The sequence below is a fragment of the Pecten maximus genome, chromosome 17, assembly GCF_902652985.1.
Source record: "Pecten maximus chromosome 17, xPecMax1.1, whole genome shotgun sequence".
Taxonomy (NCBI): domain Eukaryota; kingdom Metazoa; phylum Mollusca; class Bivalvia; order Pectinida; family Pectinidae; genus Pecten; species Pecten maximus.
Window position 1 is genome coordinate 22,347,529 of NC_047031.1, and position 21,104 is coordinate 22,368,632.

The 21,104-nt window shown below is 38.0% G+C and overlaps 1 protein-coding gene across 9 annotated transcripts in view; it reads right to left on the reverse strand.

Moving 5' to 3' along the window:
• The window catches only part of LOC117315937 (vacuolar protein sorting-associated protein 13A-like), a 149,391-nt gene extending 129,730 nt beyond the window's left edge, over positions 1–19,661 (reverse strand). For all 9 annotated transcript variants that reach the window (XM_033870364.1, XM_033870369.1, XM_033870366.1 and 6 more), the window contains exons 1-3: positions 19,461–19,661; positions 11,902–11,945; positions 4,951–4,993 (exon numbers count right to left, since the gene is read on the reverse strand). In XM_033870364.1, the coding sequence (XP_033726255.1) occupies positions 4,951–4,993; positions 11,902–11,945; positions 19,461–19,560 (187 nt within the window). In that variant the 5' untranslated portion in view covers positions 19,561–19,661. The remainder of the gene's footprint in view (positions 1–4,950; positions 4,994–11,901; positions 11,946–19,460) is intronic.
• Positions 19,662–21,104: the final 1,443 nt, after the last annotated feature.

Here is a 21,104-nt window from a genome sequence, read left to right on the forward strand (position 1 = left end):
CAAAATTTCCATGTTGTGAAAATAATATAACATATCATTAATTACCAACCAAAGTGTTATAAATGCAAGTAATTTGACTACTGGCATCCATCAATTGAATTGATAATATCTGAGTTTAGATCATATGCTACTTATCACATGCATACGGAAAAAATAAGAATTATGAAAATAAAAATTATGAAAAAAAAAAATATTATGAAAAAAAAAATCCACAGTTTTTAAAATAGATATATAGTCTCCATGTGTTGATACACTGTATGTATGTGTATACAGACTGAGGCACTTATAACACAGCTATATTGTCACCATATGTTACTGAACAGTCCCCATGTTACCAGTTACGTACCATAACAACACATTCATTACCTCGTATACTTTGTATTAGTCTGTTTTTCCAGCAAAAATAACTTCAACTTAACTTGTGATCAATTTTTTTATATTATAGATTTTATCATGCTGATATTTATGAATATTACCTTTGATAATAATGATATTCTATTTGATGATGGCTCAGCTAAATATGACAAACAAATTTCGTCAATTTTCTATGTTTTGGCCCATACGATTTCTGAAATCTTGTCAAAATGGCCCATGATTTTTGGGTCAAGGGTGAACCCTACATATTATGTATTTTACACCCTGTGACATCACTCGAAGAAGTTTCACTGAACGAGAATTAAAACAGGGCCGGGATGACCCAGGGTCAAGGAGTCTGTATGTCATAAACATCAAGACACAAGAAAACATTTACAGCAGGAGGGTATGAAAACATGAATGAGGTCATATTTGTTTACACAGTGTAGAAGATATGATGTACCTACACAATCTACATGAGTAACAACGTTAGCTTGTAGGTACTAATTAGAGTCAATATTCACTGTATGGTATGGAAACGTAACAATGTCTGGTTGTGAGGACGAATTACAGTCAATATTCACTGTATGGTACAGAAACGTAACAATGTCTGGTTGTGAGGACTAATTACAGTCAATATTCACTGTATGGTATAGAAACGTAACAATGTCTGGTTGTGAGGACTAATTACAGTCAATATTCACTGTATGGTATAGCAGAGACATATATACAGAGAGATTAGTAACATCGCTATTTCCCCGTACACATAGTGGCTCCCTTTATTCGTGACCACTCAAGCATATCCCTTATCGAGAGCGTCCTGTCTCCTATCAAACACACGCGAGCGCAGGTAAATCGGGCTATGCGCATGTGTGTATCGTAGTATTGGAACTTATTCAACATGTTCTGGTTAATCCGCCATTACGTCAGACCAAAACATCGTCATTTTAAATACACACAGAAAGCACATCGTTTATTTTGGCCACTACAAAAGTTACCACATTAACCAAAAACTATCAAACTTATGGGATATAGTCTTATCGATCATGCATATTGTTGTCATTTATCCGTATTTTCGAAAATCCATTGGGTCCTATTCGACATGTCCAAGTTTGTAATTAAGTCGCCATTACGTCAGACCAAAACATCGTCAATTTTAAACGCACACAAAAAGCACATCGTTTTATTTAGGCCACTACAAAAGTTACCACATTAACCAAAAACTATCATACTTATGGGATATAGTCTTATTGATCATGCACATTGTTGCCATTTATCCGTATTTTCTAAAATCCATTGGGTCCTATTCGACATGTCCAAGTTTGTAAATAGCCGCCATTACGTCAGACCAAAACATCGTCAATTTTAAACGCACACAAAAAGCACATCGTTTTATCTAGGCCACTACAAAAGTTACCACATTAACCAAAAACTATCATACTTATGGAATGTGGTCTTGATTATCATGCATATTGTTGTCATTTATCCGTATTCTCGAAAACCCCATAGGGACTTTTCGAAAATTGGAGATTCCCGCCGATCTTTCCTGCGTTGTGCTTGACTTTCATACTCAAAATACAAACACTTGGACAGCAAATTGTGATATATTTCATATTGATGACACTTCTGCACTTTGATATTAATAAAATTAAATCACATAATTGGATCTTGGTGATGATTTCAAATAGAAATTATCGATAATTATGTGTCTGGTTTTCAAGTTTTCTCCAATATGGCGTCTAGTGAAGACTGAACCGAGCGACCGCAAAGGATTGTGGGAAGGTCAGGGGCCACTATGTAAACACAAGGGCAAATAGAGAGCTGCCAATCTCTCTGTATATATGTCTCTGGGTATAGAAACGTAGCAATGTCTGGTTGTGAGGACGAATTACAGTCAATATTCACTGTATGGTACAGAAACGTAACAATGTCTGGTTGTGAGGACTAATTACAGTCAATATTCAGTGTATGATACAGAAAAATAACAATGTCTGGTTGTGAGGACTAATTAGAGTCAATATTTACTGTATGGTACAGAAACATAACAATGTCTGGTTGTGAGGACTAATTACAGTCAATATTCAACGTATGGTACAGAAACGTAACAATGTCTGGTTGTGAGGACTAATTACAGTCAATATTCACTGTATGGTACAGAAACTTAACAATGTCTGGTTGCTGAGGACTAATTACAGTCAATATTCAATGTATGGTACAGAAACGTAACAATGTCTGGTTGTGAGGACTAATTACAGTCAATATTCACTGTATGGTATAGAAACGTAACAATGTCTGGTTGTGAGGACTAATTACAGTCAATATTCACTGTATGGTACAGAAACATAACAATGTCTGGTTGTGAGGACTAATTACAGTCAATATTCACTGTATGGTACAGAAACGTAACAATGTCTGATTGTGAGGACTTATTAAGATTAATTATTCTTAAGTTTTATGAAACAGACTATATCTTATAGCAGCATACCCAAGGCTGTGGAAACGGTAAAATATTCAGTCATAAATATATTGCAGATGAAGATATCTATTCATTATCATATATTAAGCTTAAATATATAACTTGAATATATTCCTGTTAACTTGTAAACCATGCCAGCTGATCTTTAGACCAGAGAACGTGTGTTCCACCATTTATGTTCAAATGGAACTCTTTTGTGTTCTATTTATAGACACAGGTGATTTCCCAGATCATACCACACATCATTTTTTGACCTAATAATTGATTTACTATGTATTTTACTATCTTTCTGTTCTGAACAAAAGTTATTTATCAACAAGAATGAAGTCTTTTACTTTATCTTCAAATAAAGATGGTAAGTTATTATTTGTACACAATATGTATGTGTGTTTAGTTTAGGGTGCTCTTTTGAGTGGCGAGAATTTGTGTTCCAGTTACACATAAAGTATAGCAAAACATTTCACAAGAATTATTACTTTTGAACACCATTTTGACACTCAGTCAATGATTTATTTCCTTGAAAAAAGGTAGGGGCGCCCTTATTAGGGCAGGCGCCCTTATTAGGTCAAATACAGTATGCAGTGTTTTTGTTAAAAGCCAATTTAACAAGCTAGTTCATAATGATCACTAAATCCAAGTAAGTTGATTATGCAAGTTGTTTGCAATTTTTGAAAGTTGAGTATTCCTTTTTCTATTAAAATTATTTCATAGTTAAAGCTATAACAACTACACACATGGATGTTTCTGATTACTATGATAAATAACACACTAGTCCATTACAACCAGCATGCTTTGTATTTTAACCAGCTGATACCGATCTGCCTCCCACATGACAAGAGAGTCGACCTTACACAAGGTTTAGTCACCAACACAGGGCAATGATACCAGCCCTGACAGGTCAGACACAACTCCAGACATTCTCCTCGTAACCTATCTATACCAGATAATATTATCTTATACTAACAAAATATTACTGGGTATATATGTTCTTTATAAACAAAGGATAGAACCTCTGGACCAGTGGTGTTTTATCTCAGATTATTCAACTTAAATTAAACGCATGCTTCTAAAATAATTTAGTCATCATGCAATTTTTTTCACATTGTCTTCAGACTTTGATTGTCCTCGATAAAGCTAGTATCACAAAGACTTATCTTAACAATAATGGTACACCTGTGTTAATTTCTGTCTCTACAAAAAATTGAATTATATTCAAACAATAATACAATAGGTTTTATTTAGAATTTTTTGGTTAATTTTTTATTTATTTTTTTTTAAATGCAAATACTAATAATGTACAACAAATGATTCATCTATATATATATACCTTGATTAGTGTTTTTTTCCATTGGTTGAGGATGGGGCTTTTCCTCTCGTTTTGGGAAGAAAATCAGTGAATTGGGAAAGAAATTTTCAGGGGTATAACTCATTACTGCAAATTTTGGAAATCGGCTTAGATATGAAATATAATTTCAATTGGGAATTGGGCGAAACAGCCCTTAGAAAAAGCCCAGTTGATGGAGCGCCTGGACATTTCAACCAGGCAATGAATTCATGATAATTAACGGCAAAAAACTGATGTCACTGGATTCACAGCCTGAACCTTAGATATACAAACACTGACGAGAAAAATATGAGCCCTGCATGGAAATTAAAAGCACATCATCGTGGCTAGATAGTTACTGGTTTTTATTTCCGTCTACATGATAATAGTAAGGTTTCTTTTCATTGACGAGACTACAAAAACGACATTTATTTATGTAATCTGAATCATCACAGGTAAAGATGGCAGGAGTTCCTAGTCGACGCCCACATCTCACTCTGATGATATCCAACCCCCTACAGGCAAATATAATTACAATTTATTCACAATATCAGGATACAGTCTTTCACACTTGTGGTCAATGAAGCATCTTGCATGCATACCACAATTCCTGACTGAAGGATAGTCAGTGAGTCTCTATCGCCTTGTGGTCATGTAGAATGGTTGATGTATAATACATACAACTAAAAATTCACGATAAAGTCTTTTCTTGCTTTGTGGTCAATGAGGCATGACTGATGCATACTTATCATTGTTATTAAATGTCCTGACATTAGCGAAATGCAGCAAAACTTACCTATATGGCCAGCCTTGATCTTAACCGGAAGGTCAAGGTCATCCTGCAAAAATCAAAACAGTCTTTAATATTTTTATTTCATGAAGGATGATGATGATGGCAAACATATTGAATTACATGTACTAGAAAGTAATATGTGCCATATTTATCCTTAAATAAGCCCCCTCCTCTGGGGCAAATTACACCCTCCTGTAGTTTAAATGTTCAGTACCATTTTATCCTCAAATTACCCCCATCCCATAGTGTAAATGTTCAATACGGTACCATATTTATCCTCAAATTACCCCCCTCCCGTAGTATAAATGTTCAATACGGTACCATATTTATCCTCAAATTAGCCCCCTCCCCTAATGTATAAGTTTAGAAGCTTAGTGTTAAAGGTTGAGGGGGGGGGGGGGACTTATTTGTGAACTACTTTTAGCTCACTGTTTTAAAACTAATGATTCTGGACAAATGAAGATAGAGGGATAATTTCAGTTAGTTATACAAACTACAAATATAACACAGCTCTTTACAATAATCTATTAACCCCATCGTCACGGATACAAATTTTTTCTGTTAATGAATTCTGTAACTACAAACAGCTGGCTTAGTTTTCTGATACAGAACTATATAGATCTATAGGTAAGTTATATAGTTATCAGAGCTTGGTAAGGTTGTACAATATGAATAATTGATGATAGAAATCTGACACTACACGATGGGAATTTTTAATGTTTCTTATGAAAGGTAATATGCTGTACAGATCGAATGACCATTCCACATGCATCAACAGCCTAATGTTAAACTGATCATGTTCAATTATCACCAATCTCATGTACATGATCATTTTATATATATGCAAATGAAATCTGATTATGTTTATCAATGAACATCACATTTCAGTATAGTCCAGCATCAAAAGGATTTATAATTTACATAAATATAGTTCAGATAATTATACCGGTAATGTTCAGTACTCAGTACAGAAATATAGGGACCAGTTGTTTTTGTTTTTGTTTTTTTTTCTGTTAATATAATTCAGATAATTATACCGGGTAATGTTCCGTATAGAAATACACTGGGATGTATTGGTTTTTTTTGTTTTTTTAGGGGTTGAATGTCTTTGCTATCAGCCAAGGTTACACAGACATGCATCACTCATGAGAGATCGACAGAAGAAATGAAAGCCCAAAGATAAAAGACAGATAGGAAAGACAAAGTGCTGAAATAGGGGCCACAATCTGTGTTTGTCTCTTCATGGGGTCACAGATCTCTGTTTGTCTCTTCATGGGGCCACAGATCGGTGTTTGTCTCTTCATGGGGCCACAATCTGTGTTTGTCTCTTAGTGGAGCCACAGATCAGTGTTTGTCTCTTCATGGGGCCACAGATCGGTGTTTGTCTCTTCATGGGGCCACAGATCAGTGTTTGTCTCTTCATGGGGCCAGAGATCTGTGTTTGTATCTTCATGGGGTCACACTCTGACCTGTGTTTGTATCTTCATGGGGCCACAGACCTGTGTTTGTCTCTTCATGAGGCCACATATCTGTGTTTGTATCTTCATGGGGTCACAGATCTGTGTTTGTCTCTTCATGGGGTCACAGATCTGTGTTTGTCTCTTCATGGGGCCACAACCTGTGTTTGTCTCTTCATGGGGCCACAACCTGTGTTTGTCTCTTCATCGAGCCACAGACCTGTGTTTGTATCTTCATGGGGCCACAGACCTGTATTTGTCTCTTCATGAGGCCACAGATCTGTATTTGTCTCTTCATGGGGCCACATATCTCTGTTTGTCTCTTCATGAGGCCACAAATCTGTGTTTGTCTCTTCATGGGGCCACAGACCTGTGTTTGTCTCTTCATGGGGCCACAAATCTGTGTTTGTCTCTTCATGGGGCCACATATTTGTGTTTGTCTCTTCATGGGGCCACAGATCGGTGTTTGTCTCTTCATGGGGCCACAGATCGGTGTTTATCTCTTCATGGGGCCACAGATCTGTATTTGTCTCTTCATGGGGCCACATATCTCTGTTTGTCTCTTCATGGGGCCACAGACCTGTGTTTGTCTCTTCATGGGGCCACAGACCTGTGTTTGTCTCTTCATGGGGCCACAATCTGTGTTTGTATCTTCATGGGGCCACAGATCCGTGTTTGTCTCTTCATGGGGTCACAGACCTGTGTTTGTCTCTTCATGGGGCCACAATCTGTGTTTGTATCTTCATGGGGTCACAGATCTGTGTTTGTCTCTTCATGGGGCCACAATCTGTGTTTGTCTCTTCATGGGGCCACAGATCGGTGTTTGTCTCTTCATGAGGCCACAGACCTGTGTTTGTCTCTTCATGGGGTCACAGATCGGTGTTTGTCTCTTCATGAGGCCACAGACCTGTGTTTGTCTCTTCATGGGGCCACATATCTGTGTTTGTCTCTTCATGGGGTCACAGATCCGTGTTTGTCTCTTCATGGGGTCACAGACCTGTGTTTGTCTCTTCATGGGGCCACAATCTGTGTTTGTATCTTCATGGGGCCACAATCTGTGTTTGTATCTTCATGGGGCTACAGATTTGTATTTGTCTCTTCATGGGGCCACAATCTGTGTTTGTCTCTCCATGGGGCCACAATCTGTGTTTGTATCTTCATGGGGCCACAGATCCGTGTTTGTCTCTTCATGGGGCCACAATGTGTGCAAACACTTCAGATTACCTGTTTTGATTAACATGTAGTGGGATACAGCAGGTGATCACATATACTGTTGGGTTCTGCTATGTACCCTGAACAGAAGACCCCCCCCCCCCCCCCCCCCCCCCCAATCCTCCTTCCTTGCCCCCCTCTCCCACCCCCAACCCCGACTCCACCCCTCCTCCCTGTCCATCCCATCCTACAAGGGTAAAGGGTAAGGATACATTGAGGGTGGGAACCAACAATGAGTCGTTTCTTTTATCAAAGATTCAGAAAGATTCAGCAGTATGTTTATTCTTGGGTTCTTTCTCTATTGTTTCTAAGAATACCAGATCCCCCCCTCCACATACACACACACACAATCTTACTGGGAATTAATCCACAATTTCTTGCAAAATTCAGGCCTCAGGAGGCATATTCTTGTTGCCCCTTTAGATTAGTCGTCTGACATCTGATGAGTATTCCCTACAGTGATGTTCACATCCTACACACGTCCCAGACATGTCAAGGGGGATCCCACAACAGATACTGTATACATCCCATAATACTATTGTAGATCTTCTTATCCAACTACATAGACAGTATTAACAAGTCAATATCTTCTTATACTTCTTAAAGCTAACAATACAATGTATCTGCAGCTTTTATTTCTGACTTGTGAATTTCATATTTCAGACTGGACAAGTTCCTAGAGTACTCAAATACAGGAAGTGTATAGCCATTGTAGATCTAATATTGCTAAGTTGCCCATGCCAGCTCCTCCCACGCAACTGCTTATGAGGCAGATTATGAGATTAGGCAGTCATTGCGCAAACCCTGCACTGTTGACTCAGCAAAAAAAAATATTCTTAGTATCAACCCCAGGATGATCAATTCAAATATCTTTCACTTCGGTCAATATCTCAATCTGTCCGGTTAATAACTAAAAATGCATGGATATCTACCTGCCTTGAAGACAATAATTGTACTGTGATTATAACTATCTCTACCTAAGGTACTGATATAGAGTTTGGTTAATATCACAATCATCAGGTAAATATATATCCACATCTACCTCAATCGAAGACAATTACACATCTATCATGAATAAGACTTAGGTTATAATTCAGTTCAACCTGTCTATAAAGGACACTCAGGGGACTAGAGATCAGATAAATATTGTATTAGTAGGCATACAACTAATATAGAGTTGATACCTTTACATTAGACAGGATTTTAACTAGATATCTATATTAACCTCAGTTCCGGTAATTGTTCAGTGTCTGAGTGCCAGTTATATTAAGGAGTAATTATAACCTTTAGGTAGGTTTGATAGTATATCAACCCCTACTTTTGTTATGGTCAATATCACAATCTTCACGTTAGTAAATATCCATATTCCCCTCAGTTAACGTCAGTAATTGTTCAATGCCAGTTTTTATGATGTAATCTTTAGGTAGGTTTGACAGAATATACATATTTGATTAGCATACTAATTTAACTAAAAGTAGATTTCAATATTTGGAAGTTTGTCAATTAAATATTGTGTGTGGTCGATTTAGAAGACAAGTGATTTCGAAGGAGAATAATTATTTTATAAAGCGTGTTGTTTTCATTTGAATAGTTGTACATGTTGTGTGAGTTGAATAAAGGACTCGGCGGACATAGTTCCGGGAAGCTCTCTTCATACTGAAGAGGTGGGTACTTTAAATATGTAATTAAATTATTCATGTAAACAGATAGTAGGTGTTCATCTATATAATATATAGATTAAGTAATAAGCTGCAATGTATACTTCCATGTACGTTCACCAATTGTAACTGACTACAGTTTGAACAATGCTTCATCCTGATCTAATTGTGAATTGTATGAATGTATTGTATGTACGTATAGTAATATGATGTATTTCATGAAACAGCGTTTTTTATTAGGTATTGTAATAAAAGAATGAGAACGAACCCTGGAGTTGTGTTATACTGCAAGGGAAACAGGACTATTACTACCTCAGTCAAAGTCAATAACTGTATATAGCCAGGATGGTATAGCCTGACTGTGTTATATAACAAACTATGATATTATGATGTGTTGAAGCATATTAACCCTGGACTAATTGATGGTAATTGACCATTAGCAGGTACTTGTTACTAGATCATGCTAGGTTTGTCGGGCCAGCTGGGTTAACCCTAGATAGACTATGGTACTGACATTCCACTGTCTGTACTAAAGAGCCTGTACCGCCCCGCTGAGTATGTAACCAATAATTAGACAGCTATTGATTATCAGGTTACAGGCCAGTTACTGTCTTAAATTGGACGTAAAATACTTTGACATGGCAATTAAATCAACATTCAGATGTAAATGGTGAAGTTAAGTGTCTGAAACTCCTGTGTGATGGAGAGGGGGAGTTATCAAACCCCTGTGTGATGTAGATGTAGCTATATATATACAGAGGGGCAGTTATCAAACCCCTGTGTGATGTAGAGGGGCAGTAATCAAACTCCTGTGTGATATAGAGGGGCAGTAATCAAACTCATGTGTGATGTAGCTATATATATATAGAGGGCAGTTATCAAACTCCTGTGTGATATAGAGGGGCAGTTATCAAACTCCTGTGTGATATAGAGGGGCAGTTATCAAACTCCTGTGTGAATAGAGGGGCAGTTATCAAACCCCTGTGTGATGTAGAGGGGCAGTAATCAAACCCCTGTGTGATGTAGAGGGGCAGTAATCAAACTCCTGTGTGATATAGAGGGGCAGTTATCAAACTCCTGTGTGATGTAGAGGGGCAGTAATCAAACCCCTGTGTGATATAGAGGGGCAGTTATCAAACTCCTGTGTGATATAGAGAGGCAGTAATCAAACCCCTGTGTGATCTAGAGGGGCAGTTATCAAACTCCTGTGTGATATAGAGAGGCAGTAATCAAACCCCTGTGTGATATAGAGAGGCAGTTATCAAACCCCTGTGTGATCTAGAGAGGCAGTTATCAAACTCCTGTGTGATAAAGAGGGGCAGTTATCAAACTCCTGTGTGATATATATAGAGGGGCAGTTATCAAACCCCTGTGTGATGTAGAGGGGCAGTAATTAAACTCCTGTATGATATAGATAGTCTATATTCCTGTGTGATAGACAAACTAATCACCAAATTTTGGAGTCAAGAGAAATAGAATATATCACTTCTGTGTGATGGATAGATAAATTATCAAATCTGTGATGGAGGGGCAGTAATACAAAACACCTGTGTGATGGTAGAGACATTATCAAACTGCAGAGTGGAATATAGACAGTTATCAACTCCGTGTGATGGAGGGCATTATCAAACTCGGGTGGGGGAGTATAGAGCATTATCAACTTCTGTGTGATGATAGATGGAATTATCAAACTGGAGTGAGTAGAGTGGCAGTTATCACTCCCTGTGTGATATAGAGGGCATTATCAAACTGGAGGAGTGGGGGCAGTAGATATCAACTCCGTGTGATATGAGAGGCAGTTATCAAACTCGTGTGGGAATATAGAGGGAGTTATCAACTCTGTGTGATGTGACAGTAAATCAAACCCTGTGTGAATAGAGGCATTATCACTCCGTGTGATGGATAGAACAGTTATCAAACCTGGATGATAGGGGACAATAGAATAATCACTTGTGTGATGGACAGATAAATTATCAAACTGAGGAGTGGGAGAAATAGAATATATCACTTCTGTGTGGTGGATAGATAAATTATCAAACTGAGGAGTGATAGAAACAGATTATATCACGTTGATGTGATGGAGAGATAAAAATCATCAAACTGGAGTGTGGGAGAAATAGAATATATTACTTCTGTGTGATGGAGAGATACATTATCAAACTAGGGAGTGGGAGAAATAGAATATATCACTTCTGTGTGATGGATAGATAAAATATCAAACTGAGGAGTGGGAGAAATAGAATATATCACTTCCGTGTGATGGATAGATAAATTATCTAAAACTGAGGAGTGGGAGAAATAGAATATATCACTTCTGTGTGATGGAGAGATACATTATCAAAATGAAGAGTGATAGAAACAGATTATAGCGCGTTGATGTGATGGAGAGATAAAAATCATCAAACTGGGGAGTGGGAGAAATAGAATATATTACTTCTGTGTGATGGAGAGATACATTATCAAACTAGGGAGTGGGAAATATAGAATCTATCACTATAGAACTTATCTTCTGCATGATGGAGACAGATATTACAAAAAATACAATCTACTGCGTACATGACATATTGATATTGATATTGTGATCAAAGATTAACATTAACCTTGATTATAATTCAAGATGTACCTACCAATGCACTCTCTTTCAAGTCCAGGTTCTGTAGCACAGCATCACCTACAAACACACAAGTAACATTTACATATATAAATCTTTCACATTTGTTAATTAATGAATTTTCAGGAAATATTTTTTTATCTCATGGTACAGCATATAACCAGACATGTTACAATGGCTATTTTACAAAAACAAAAAACAAAACAAACAAAAGATGAAAAAATAAAAATTTAAAATGAGTTATTGCTTACAACCACCCTTTAGCTTTACAAACTAGATCTTATGCTTCAAAATATCTAAAATATAAATCAGTATCAGGAACTTCTGAAATCTTTGTACCAAGAGGCATAAGAGGCCTGTATCAATTGACTTCATTTATCATTTATTATATAACATGTCAATTCTCAAAAGGGAATTTTGAAATGGATGGTTCCACACAGAGGCCAGTCTCTGAACGAATAAAGCAAGCAAGAGCTAGCTATAGCAGTGGCCAACAGGAGACAGAGTTGGTAAAAAATTGATAACGTAAATGCAGTAATCTTTTTATATAGTTAGAACTTGTTTGATTCCGATTACGTGGTCAGACCATTTCAATCAGACTGCAAAATCTACACATCACGCCGTATCGGAACAAGAGACCTTGAGGGCCTGTATCACTCACCTGGTTTGATTTGACCATAGGTCAAAACAATGTTCACGTTCAATTCATTAATAGCCTTATTTGTTGATATTGAACAATATGCTATATATATATATATCGCTTTGGGAGGGGGATCTTATCTGTTTTAAATACATAACCTAGAAACGAAGTCCTGACTCCCTAAGGGTGTGAAAAGACATTTTTTTACAACATATTGATTTTGCTTATGGAAACTAATTATATAAGTCCCTTTGAGTGGGGAAAGATCCTTGGCTGGTTGATTGTTCATCAATCCTGTCGAAAATAAAGAAATATTTTCAAAATGAACAACAATGTCATCTTTGCCAATTATCTTTCTAAAAGATGTTTATTGTTTCATTTCACCTGATTAATTTACAACAACATTTCCCATACTTTGGATATGATTTTCCCTTGCTTGGAGCTTTTTTTGGTCTATTTGTTTTTCTTTAATCAATGAGGAAAAATCAGCTTGAGTGGAATACTTGACCCTTTAACCTCTGTTAGGGAGATAAATATCTGTTAAACGGCACTTAAAAAGTCCTCTGATTAGAGGAAGAATCACATCCTGAACACATCAGGAAAAAGTTCAAACTTGTCCATGTGTATCAGCAATAAATACACGGAACATGCAAATATCTGTCGGTAATGCATGTATGTTACTGTCTGCAACTTTTGTAGAAATGCCAACTTTTATTGTAATAATGCGACAGCCAAAACACTGTACTCAAAATGTGTACCGTAGTATCTCTAAACACTGTACTTAAAAATGTGTACCGTAGTATCTCTAAATACTGTACTTTAAAATGTGTACCGTAGTATCTCTAAATACTGTACTCAAAATGTGTACCGTAGTATCTCTAAACACCGTACTTAAAAATGTGTACCGTAGTATCTATACCATACTTAAAAATGTGTACCGTACGTAGTATCTCTAAATACTGTACTTTAAAAATGTGTACCGTAGTATCTCTAAATATACTGTACTTCAAAATGTGTACCGTAGTATCTCTAAACACTGTACTTAAAAATGTGTACCGTAGTATCTCTAAATACTATACTTTAAAAGTGTGTACCGTAGTATCTCTAAATACTGTACTTAAAAATGTGTACCGTAGTATCTCTAAATACTGTACTTAAAAATGTGTACCGTAGTATCTCTAAACACTGTACTTAAAAATGTGTACCGTAGTATCTCTAAATACTGCACTTCAAAAGTGTGTACCGTATTATATCTAAATACTGTACTTTAAAAGTGTGTACCGTAGTATCTCTAAATACTGTACTTAAAAATGTGTACCGTAGTATCTCTTAAGATACTGTACTTAAAAATGTGTACCGTAGTATCTCTAAACACTGTACTTCAAAAGTGTGTACCCTATTATATCTAAATACTGTACTTTAAAAGTGTGTATCGTATTATATTTTGTATTGTAACCACTGTCATCCGAGCATGTAACCACTGTGTCATCCGAGTGTGTAACCACTGTGTCATCCGAGTGTGTAACCACTGTGTCATCCGAATGTGTAACCACTGTGTCATGCGATTGTGTAACCACTGTGTCATCCGAGTGTGTAACCACTGTGTCATCCGAGTGTGTAACCACTGTGTCATCCGAACGTACGCGTGTAACCACTGAGCCAGCCGAGCGTGTAACCACTGTGTCATCCGAGTGTGTAACCACTGTGTCATCCGAATGTGTAACCACTGTGTCATCCGAGTGTGTAACCCACTGTGTCATCCGAGCGTGTACCAACTGTGTCACGCGAGTGTGTAACCACCGTGTCATCCGAGTGTGTAACCACTGTGTCATCCGAGCGTGTACCCACTGTGTCACGCGAGTGTGTAACCACTGTGTCATCCGATTGTGTAACCACTGTGTCATCCGAGCGTGTAACCACTGTGTCATCCGAGTGTGTAACCACTGTGTCATCCGAGCATGTAACCACTGTGTGATCCGAGTGTGTAACCACTGTGTCATCCCAGCGTGTAACCACTGTGTCATCCGAGCGTGTAACCACTGTGTCATCCGAGCGTGTAACCACTGTGTCATCCCAGCGTGTAACCACTGTGTCATCCGAGCGTGTAACCACCCTGTCATCCGAGCGTGTAACCACTGTGTCATCCAAGCGTGTAACCACTTTGCCATCCAATCATCAATTTCATTCTATCTACAAACACTAAATGCTTGTACACATTGAGACAGTAAACAATTTTTTTATTTTGCCCAAAAAATCTAATGCCATTTGTTGAAAAAAACTTCATCAATTTCAAGTTTAAAGGTCTAGTTTCCTCTGTGTTTTCCTCACTCAGAGTCCTCGTTATATTTGATGAAAAATAAAAACGTTAATTTTACAAAAATTGGGTATCCCAACTTATAATAATCACATGTTGGCCCAGATGGAAGCTTGCAAGAGAGGAAACTGGAGAACCTGGAGAAAACTCATGTGGTAAGACAGGTGATCATGACCCAGAACTTTTGACATTCAAACTGGGAATCAAACACTGGCTACGTATACCTAGGTGAAATTCAAGTGTGCAATTAACTGTGCAACCCCATCATTGATTTATACTTGACTACACTGCTGGCAAGGATATATTCAGAACCTCTGATGATGAGTTTAGCCAACCTGGTGTTCCTAGGGAGATCCTAAGGTATTCCTAGGGAGATCCTAAGGTGTTCCTAGGGAGATCCTAAGGTATTCCTAGGGAGATTCCAAGGTATTCCTAGGTAGATTCCAAGGTATTCCTAGGGAGATTCCAAGGTATTCCTAGGGAGATTCAAAGATATTCCTAGGGAGATTCCAAGGTATTCCTAGGGAGATCCTAAGGTGTTCCAAGGGAGATCCTAAGGTGTTCCAAGGGAGATCCTAAGGTGTTCCTAGGGAGATCCTAAGGTGTTCCTAGGGAGATTCCAAGGTATTCCTAGGTAGATTCCAAGGTATTTCTAGGTAGATTCCAAGGTATTCCTAGGGAGATTCCAAGGTATTCCTAGGGAGATCCTAAGGTATTCCTAGGGAAATCCTAAGGTATTCCTAGGGAGATTCCAAGGTATTCCTAGGGAGATTCCAAGGTATTTCTAGGTAGATTCCAAGATATTCCTAGGGAGATTCCAAGGTATTCCTAGGGAGATCCTAAGGTGTTCCAAGGGAGATCCTAGGGTGTTCCAAGGGAGATCCTAAGGTGTTCCTAGGGAGATCCTAAGGTGTTCCTAGGGAGATTCCAAGGTATTCCTAGGTAGATTCCAAGGTATTTCTAGGTAGATTCCAAGGTATTCCTAGGGAGATTCCAAGGTATTACTAGGGAGATCCTAAGGTATTCCTAGGGAGATTCCAAGGTATTCCTAGGTAGATTCCAAGGTATTTTTAGGTAGATTCCAAGGTATTCCTAGGGAGATTCCAAGGTATTACTAGGGAGATCCTAAGGTATTCCTAGGGAGATCCTAAGGTGTTCCTAGGGAGATTCCAAGGTATTCCTAGGTAGATTCCAAGGTATTCCTAGGGAGATTCCAAGATGTTCCTAGGGAGATTCCAAGGTATTCCTAGGGAGATTCCAAGGTATTCCTAGGTAGATTCCAAGGTATTCCTAGGGAGATTCCAAGGTATTCCTAGGGAGATTCCAAGGTATTACTAGGGAGATCCTAAGGTATTCCTAGGGAGATCCTAAGGTATTCCTAGGGAGATTCCAAGGTATTCCTAGGGAGATTCCAAGGTATTTCTAGGTAGATTCCAAGGTATTCCTAGGGAGATTCCAATGTATTACTAGGGAGATCCTAAGGTATTCCTAGGGAGATCCTAAGGTGTTCCTAGGGAGATTCCAAGGTATTCCTAGGTAGATTCCAAGTTATTCCTAGGGAGATTCCAAGGTATTCCTAGGGAGATTCCAAGATATTCCTAGGGAGATTCCAAGGTATTCCTAGGGAGATTCCAAGGTATTCCTAGGGAGATTCCAAGGTATTGGAATTCGAAGGCCAATACTGAATTAAGGAACAATAATTCTAGCTGTGACCAATCTACCATAATCAAGAATGCCTCAAATATATCCATCAGCTGCATGACAAACATTTAACATTTGAGTCATTTTTTTCCTCTGTTAATAAAGAGGTCAATAGCAACGCCAACTGCGGTTGTAGAATTTTTTTTAAATTAAATTAAGATCAGTTGACATATCCAATGTCTACATCAACTACTGCCATCTTTGTTACAACAGTGAATGTGTTTTGAAAGCATGTTACATTGGTCAATATTTAATGGCAATTTTTCAGAATGTGAGTCATCTGAACAATGACCGGCATTGAATGTTGTACCTTCTGATGTTCAGGCATAGCACTCAATAAAACAAGAGATCCCAGAGGGGTCTTTTGGCGCCCACCATTGAATGATCTTTATAGGTTCCATGTCAGATTGATCTTCTCTGTTTTTCCCTTAAGCTCTCTATTACTAATCTGTGTAAATTGAGAAACATACCTTCAGTACTTTTCAACCAAGGGGAACCTATAAATGAGATCTAGCGATAATGGCTGTCTGTCGGCCATGTTGTTTTCAGATTGGTCCCAAAAAGCAATGTGAGGGACAAGGGGAACCTACATATGAAATTTGAGAAAGATCCCTTTAATACCTTCTGTAAAATAGTGATAACAAGTTTACTTGAATGGTCAAAATCCAAGATGGCTGCCTGTCGGCCATCTTGTTTTCCAACTGGTCACAAAATGAAATATGCATAACTAGGGCACAAGGGGAACCTACATTTTAAATTTCAGAAAGATCACTTCAGGACTTTCTGAGAAATAGCGATAATAAACTTTAATTGTCAAAATCCAAGATGGCTGCCTGTCGGCCATATTGTTTTCCTATTGGTCCTAAAATGCAATATTCATAACTAAGGACCAAGGGAAACCTATACATGAACAGAAAGATCCCTTTGGTACTTTCTGAGAAATAGCGATAATAAACTTTAATTGTCAAATCCAAGATGGCTGCCTGTCAGCCATTTGTTTTCCGATTGGTACCAAAATACATTATGCATAATTACGGACCAAGTACTTTCTGAGAAATAGCGATAACAAGAATTGTTTATGGAGGGACAGACAGACTGACCACGGATGCAGGGCGATTTGATGATGATGGTGGGCTAAAAAGTCATTAACAGATGATTTTAATCACATGTTTACCAGGACATATCTGTCAGGAATCGAGACATTACTGCACAAGATTCTAACAGGTACTAGGGGAAATGTTGTGGAACTAGAATTGGACCTTTGTTTATTTTGTTTAACATCATATTAACAGCCAGGGTCATTTAAGGACATGAAAGGTTTTGGAGGAGGAGGAATGTCCGATTGTCGGAGGACCAGGAGAAAAAACCACCGGCCTACAGTCAGTACCTGGCAACTGCCCCACATAGGTTTCAAACTCGCAACCCAGAGGTGGAGGACTAGCTATATATAGTGATTGATTAAAGTGTTGGGACACATTGACCCATCGGCCATGAATGGGATCTTAACTCTGTCACATTGGACACTTAAGTTACCATGCTTGATCTACCATTGATCTTTGTTTATTGAATAAAAATCAAACTGCTAATTCTTATTGACAGAGAATGTTCAGTAAAATAACTAGGATTGGTTTTGCAATGAAAAGACACTGTACATTATCTTTTTTCACTTTCACTTTCCAGGAATCCAATTTGGAGTAAATCAGCCTCTTATCTCAATTGCTATTGTTATAGTATTTTTTACCATAATTTCTTCTTTTTTATATATATATTAAATTGATATTACATGTATAAAGCAAAGCTTAAGGCTACATGTCAATTAATCAAACCAGTAGATGGGAAGTACTTGCAATTGGGACCATCCGACCTTGGGACATTGAACATGCACGTGAAATTTGTTACGAAAGCACAAGTAGTGTGCAGCGCATCCATGAGTGATCAAGGGTCCATAAATGACCCTTAACCAGTGTAAAACAGAAGACAGAGACATTTAACTCTGATGACTCTCAGCTTGTTACTCTTCTATCTGAGCTAATAGGAACCCAACCCCACCCCTCTCCCCTTTAGAGCGAAGCTAAAACATGATTGTATCACAAGGCCTATGTATACACTCACATTTAAGACAAATCACCAAAAATACCTACAAATCAAGCCCAGCTATACAGTCAAATCACCAAAAATATCTACAGTATTTTTCAGCATAGCCGTATAATATTCTTTTGGCCCCGGATATGACGCGACAGGTGGTGTTACTGGTCAAGATGAAGTATGTGATTGGTCAATGTAGCAGTAGATGCAAAATGCAGTATGCAGTTAAACATGAAACAAAGCTAAGATTAAATGCAAGCTGAATAAGTGGATGTATCTTTTCAAATGACACATTAAGAAAATATATTCCTGATTCAAATGCAGTCTTATTATCACCAAAAATGATTCAAACTGATATAATTTTATTATTCGTGCTGAAACGCATTAGTTCATTGATTTATTTCACCAGCAGTTTTACATTATAACTACTAGTACTACTAGCATAAAACTATGTTGTTAAACTTTTTTAAAGATATTTCTTGTTACTTATGTAAAACATTCAATACTTTCACAACACAGGGACTTGTTACAAATCCCTATATCACTGTATATATGATAATATAATAGTCTACGAAAAAATATGGTCGCCTAGTTCAGTAGTTGTGTCAAGGCCCTGTGTCTGTGTGTTTCACAGCATCAGTATCTACTTAGCTAACGTAATCATACTAACTTACTATAAGCCCGGGGTGCCCACGTCTATAGAGAAATTTATCGAGAAAACTGTGTTAACATGTGAAAAGTTAGTAACAAGTACACACACACATGCACCTGTACATTTTTACGGAAACACTTGTAAACACATCGTCGGTGAGTCAACAACCCACATCTTTCTTACCTCCCCATATCCCGAGTTTTAGCTGGGATCTGTCCAGATTTTCAACATAATCTCCGAGATATTTGTTGATCAGATCAACAACTAAAGACTCGAACACCATTTTGCAGGACTGCTTTTCAAAAGTCACTCAGAAAAACAAAGCTGTTTTACACTCTCGTGTCCACACACGGAGAACAACATCATCTCTCCGCCATTGGAATAGTGAAGTCAAAATATGCAAATGAGGATCTTCCACCGCTTCCTGTGGTTTCCCGTTACTATAAATAGAATTACTCAATCTCGTGATTGGAGTCACGAGACCTAATGGACTGCTTTGATCTTTTTATAGAATGGTGTAGGCCTATATGCGGCGGGAATATCGATTGGAATGGTAGTCTACAATATTTAATTTATCTAATAGGGCGATCTTGAAGGGATCAATTCAACATCTGTTTTGGCTCGACACAGACACAGCCGGGATAGAAAATGTTTTAGAAATCTAGGTCCCTGATGAGATCTGTAACATTTTTTTTAATAAAGTTATGTTCTGGGATACAAAGTTCACAGTCCTTTTTTTCCAGATAAACTTTGATTATGACTACTTTTGCAATATCACCAGGGATACAGCCATTTTACATGTGGCACATTTAAATCCACATTACAATAGACCTACATGTACTAGGCCTATCTGGAGAGGAGAAATGCGACTACAACACTGGGACTCGAACCAGTTAGAGACACTGAACTCGAGACGGACGCTCTAACCATTCCGGCGACCTGGTCACTGGTGTTCAGCCCACAGGGACTTGAAGATTAGTTACAGTCTACGTGTATTTTGACCTTCCCTAGTGCGTATCACGACTTGAGAATTAGTTACAGTCTACATGTATTTGGACCTTCCCTACTGTGTATAGCACATTTTGAATAGCCCTCCTCCAAAAAAAAAAAAAACGTCTCAAAATGTGGTGTACACAAAACGGAAGGTCCAAGTGATAGAGTGGAATTGAGCGTGCAAATATGAAATGAGATAAATGTTTGTACAATGTTATTGGTGACGAGGTACATTACCCAACATTGGAGCTTTTTAATGAAGTAATGAAAATCGGTCAACATTTCCATGATTTTGATTGATATCTATGGATATCACACTGGATTTTCAACAAGTTAGCACACATTGGGAGCCTTTTTAGATATACATGTACTTACCTTAAAAATCTGTGTAACATACTTATAAATCTCACTAATTACGGATTTAGAATATTTGACACCATTATAGCGCCTTCACAAGGATCTGTAACTGCCCAGAAGCCATAATTATATTGAGTACAACACCAGTGTGGGGGTAAAGGGTTATCATTGTGATATGGTATTAAATTATCATATATTTAGCCACAGTCAGCCCAAAATCCCGTATTAGCAGAATCTTAATAATAAATATTAATTTAAAATATTATTTATAACCTTTTGTACGCTATGACCGGACGGGGGGCGGGGGAGGGGGGGGGGGGGGTTGGAGGGGGGGGGGGGTTCAGAACCTTATCAGAATTCAAAAAGCAAGGACTTTAAAAAGTGAGACTGTCGGGAGGGGGTCATCTGAGGCTGGGGGAGGTGGGGGGTCATCTGAGGGTAGGGGGAGGTGGGGGGTCATCTGAGGGTAGGGGGGGG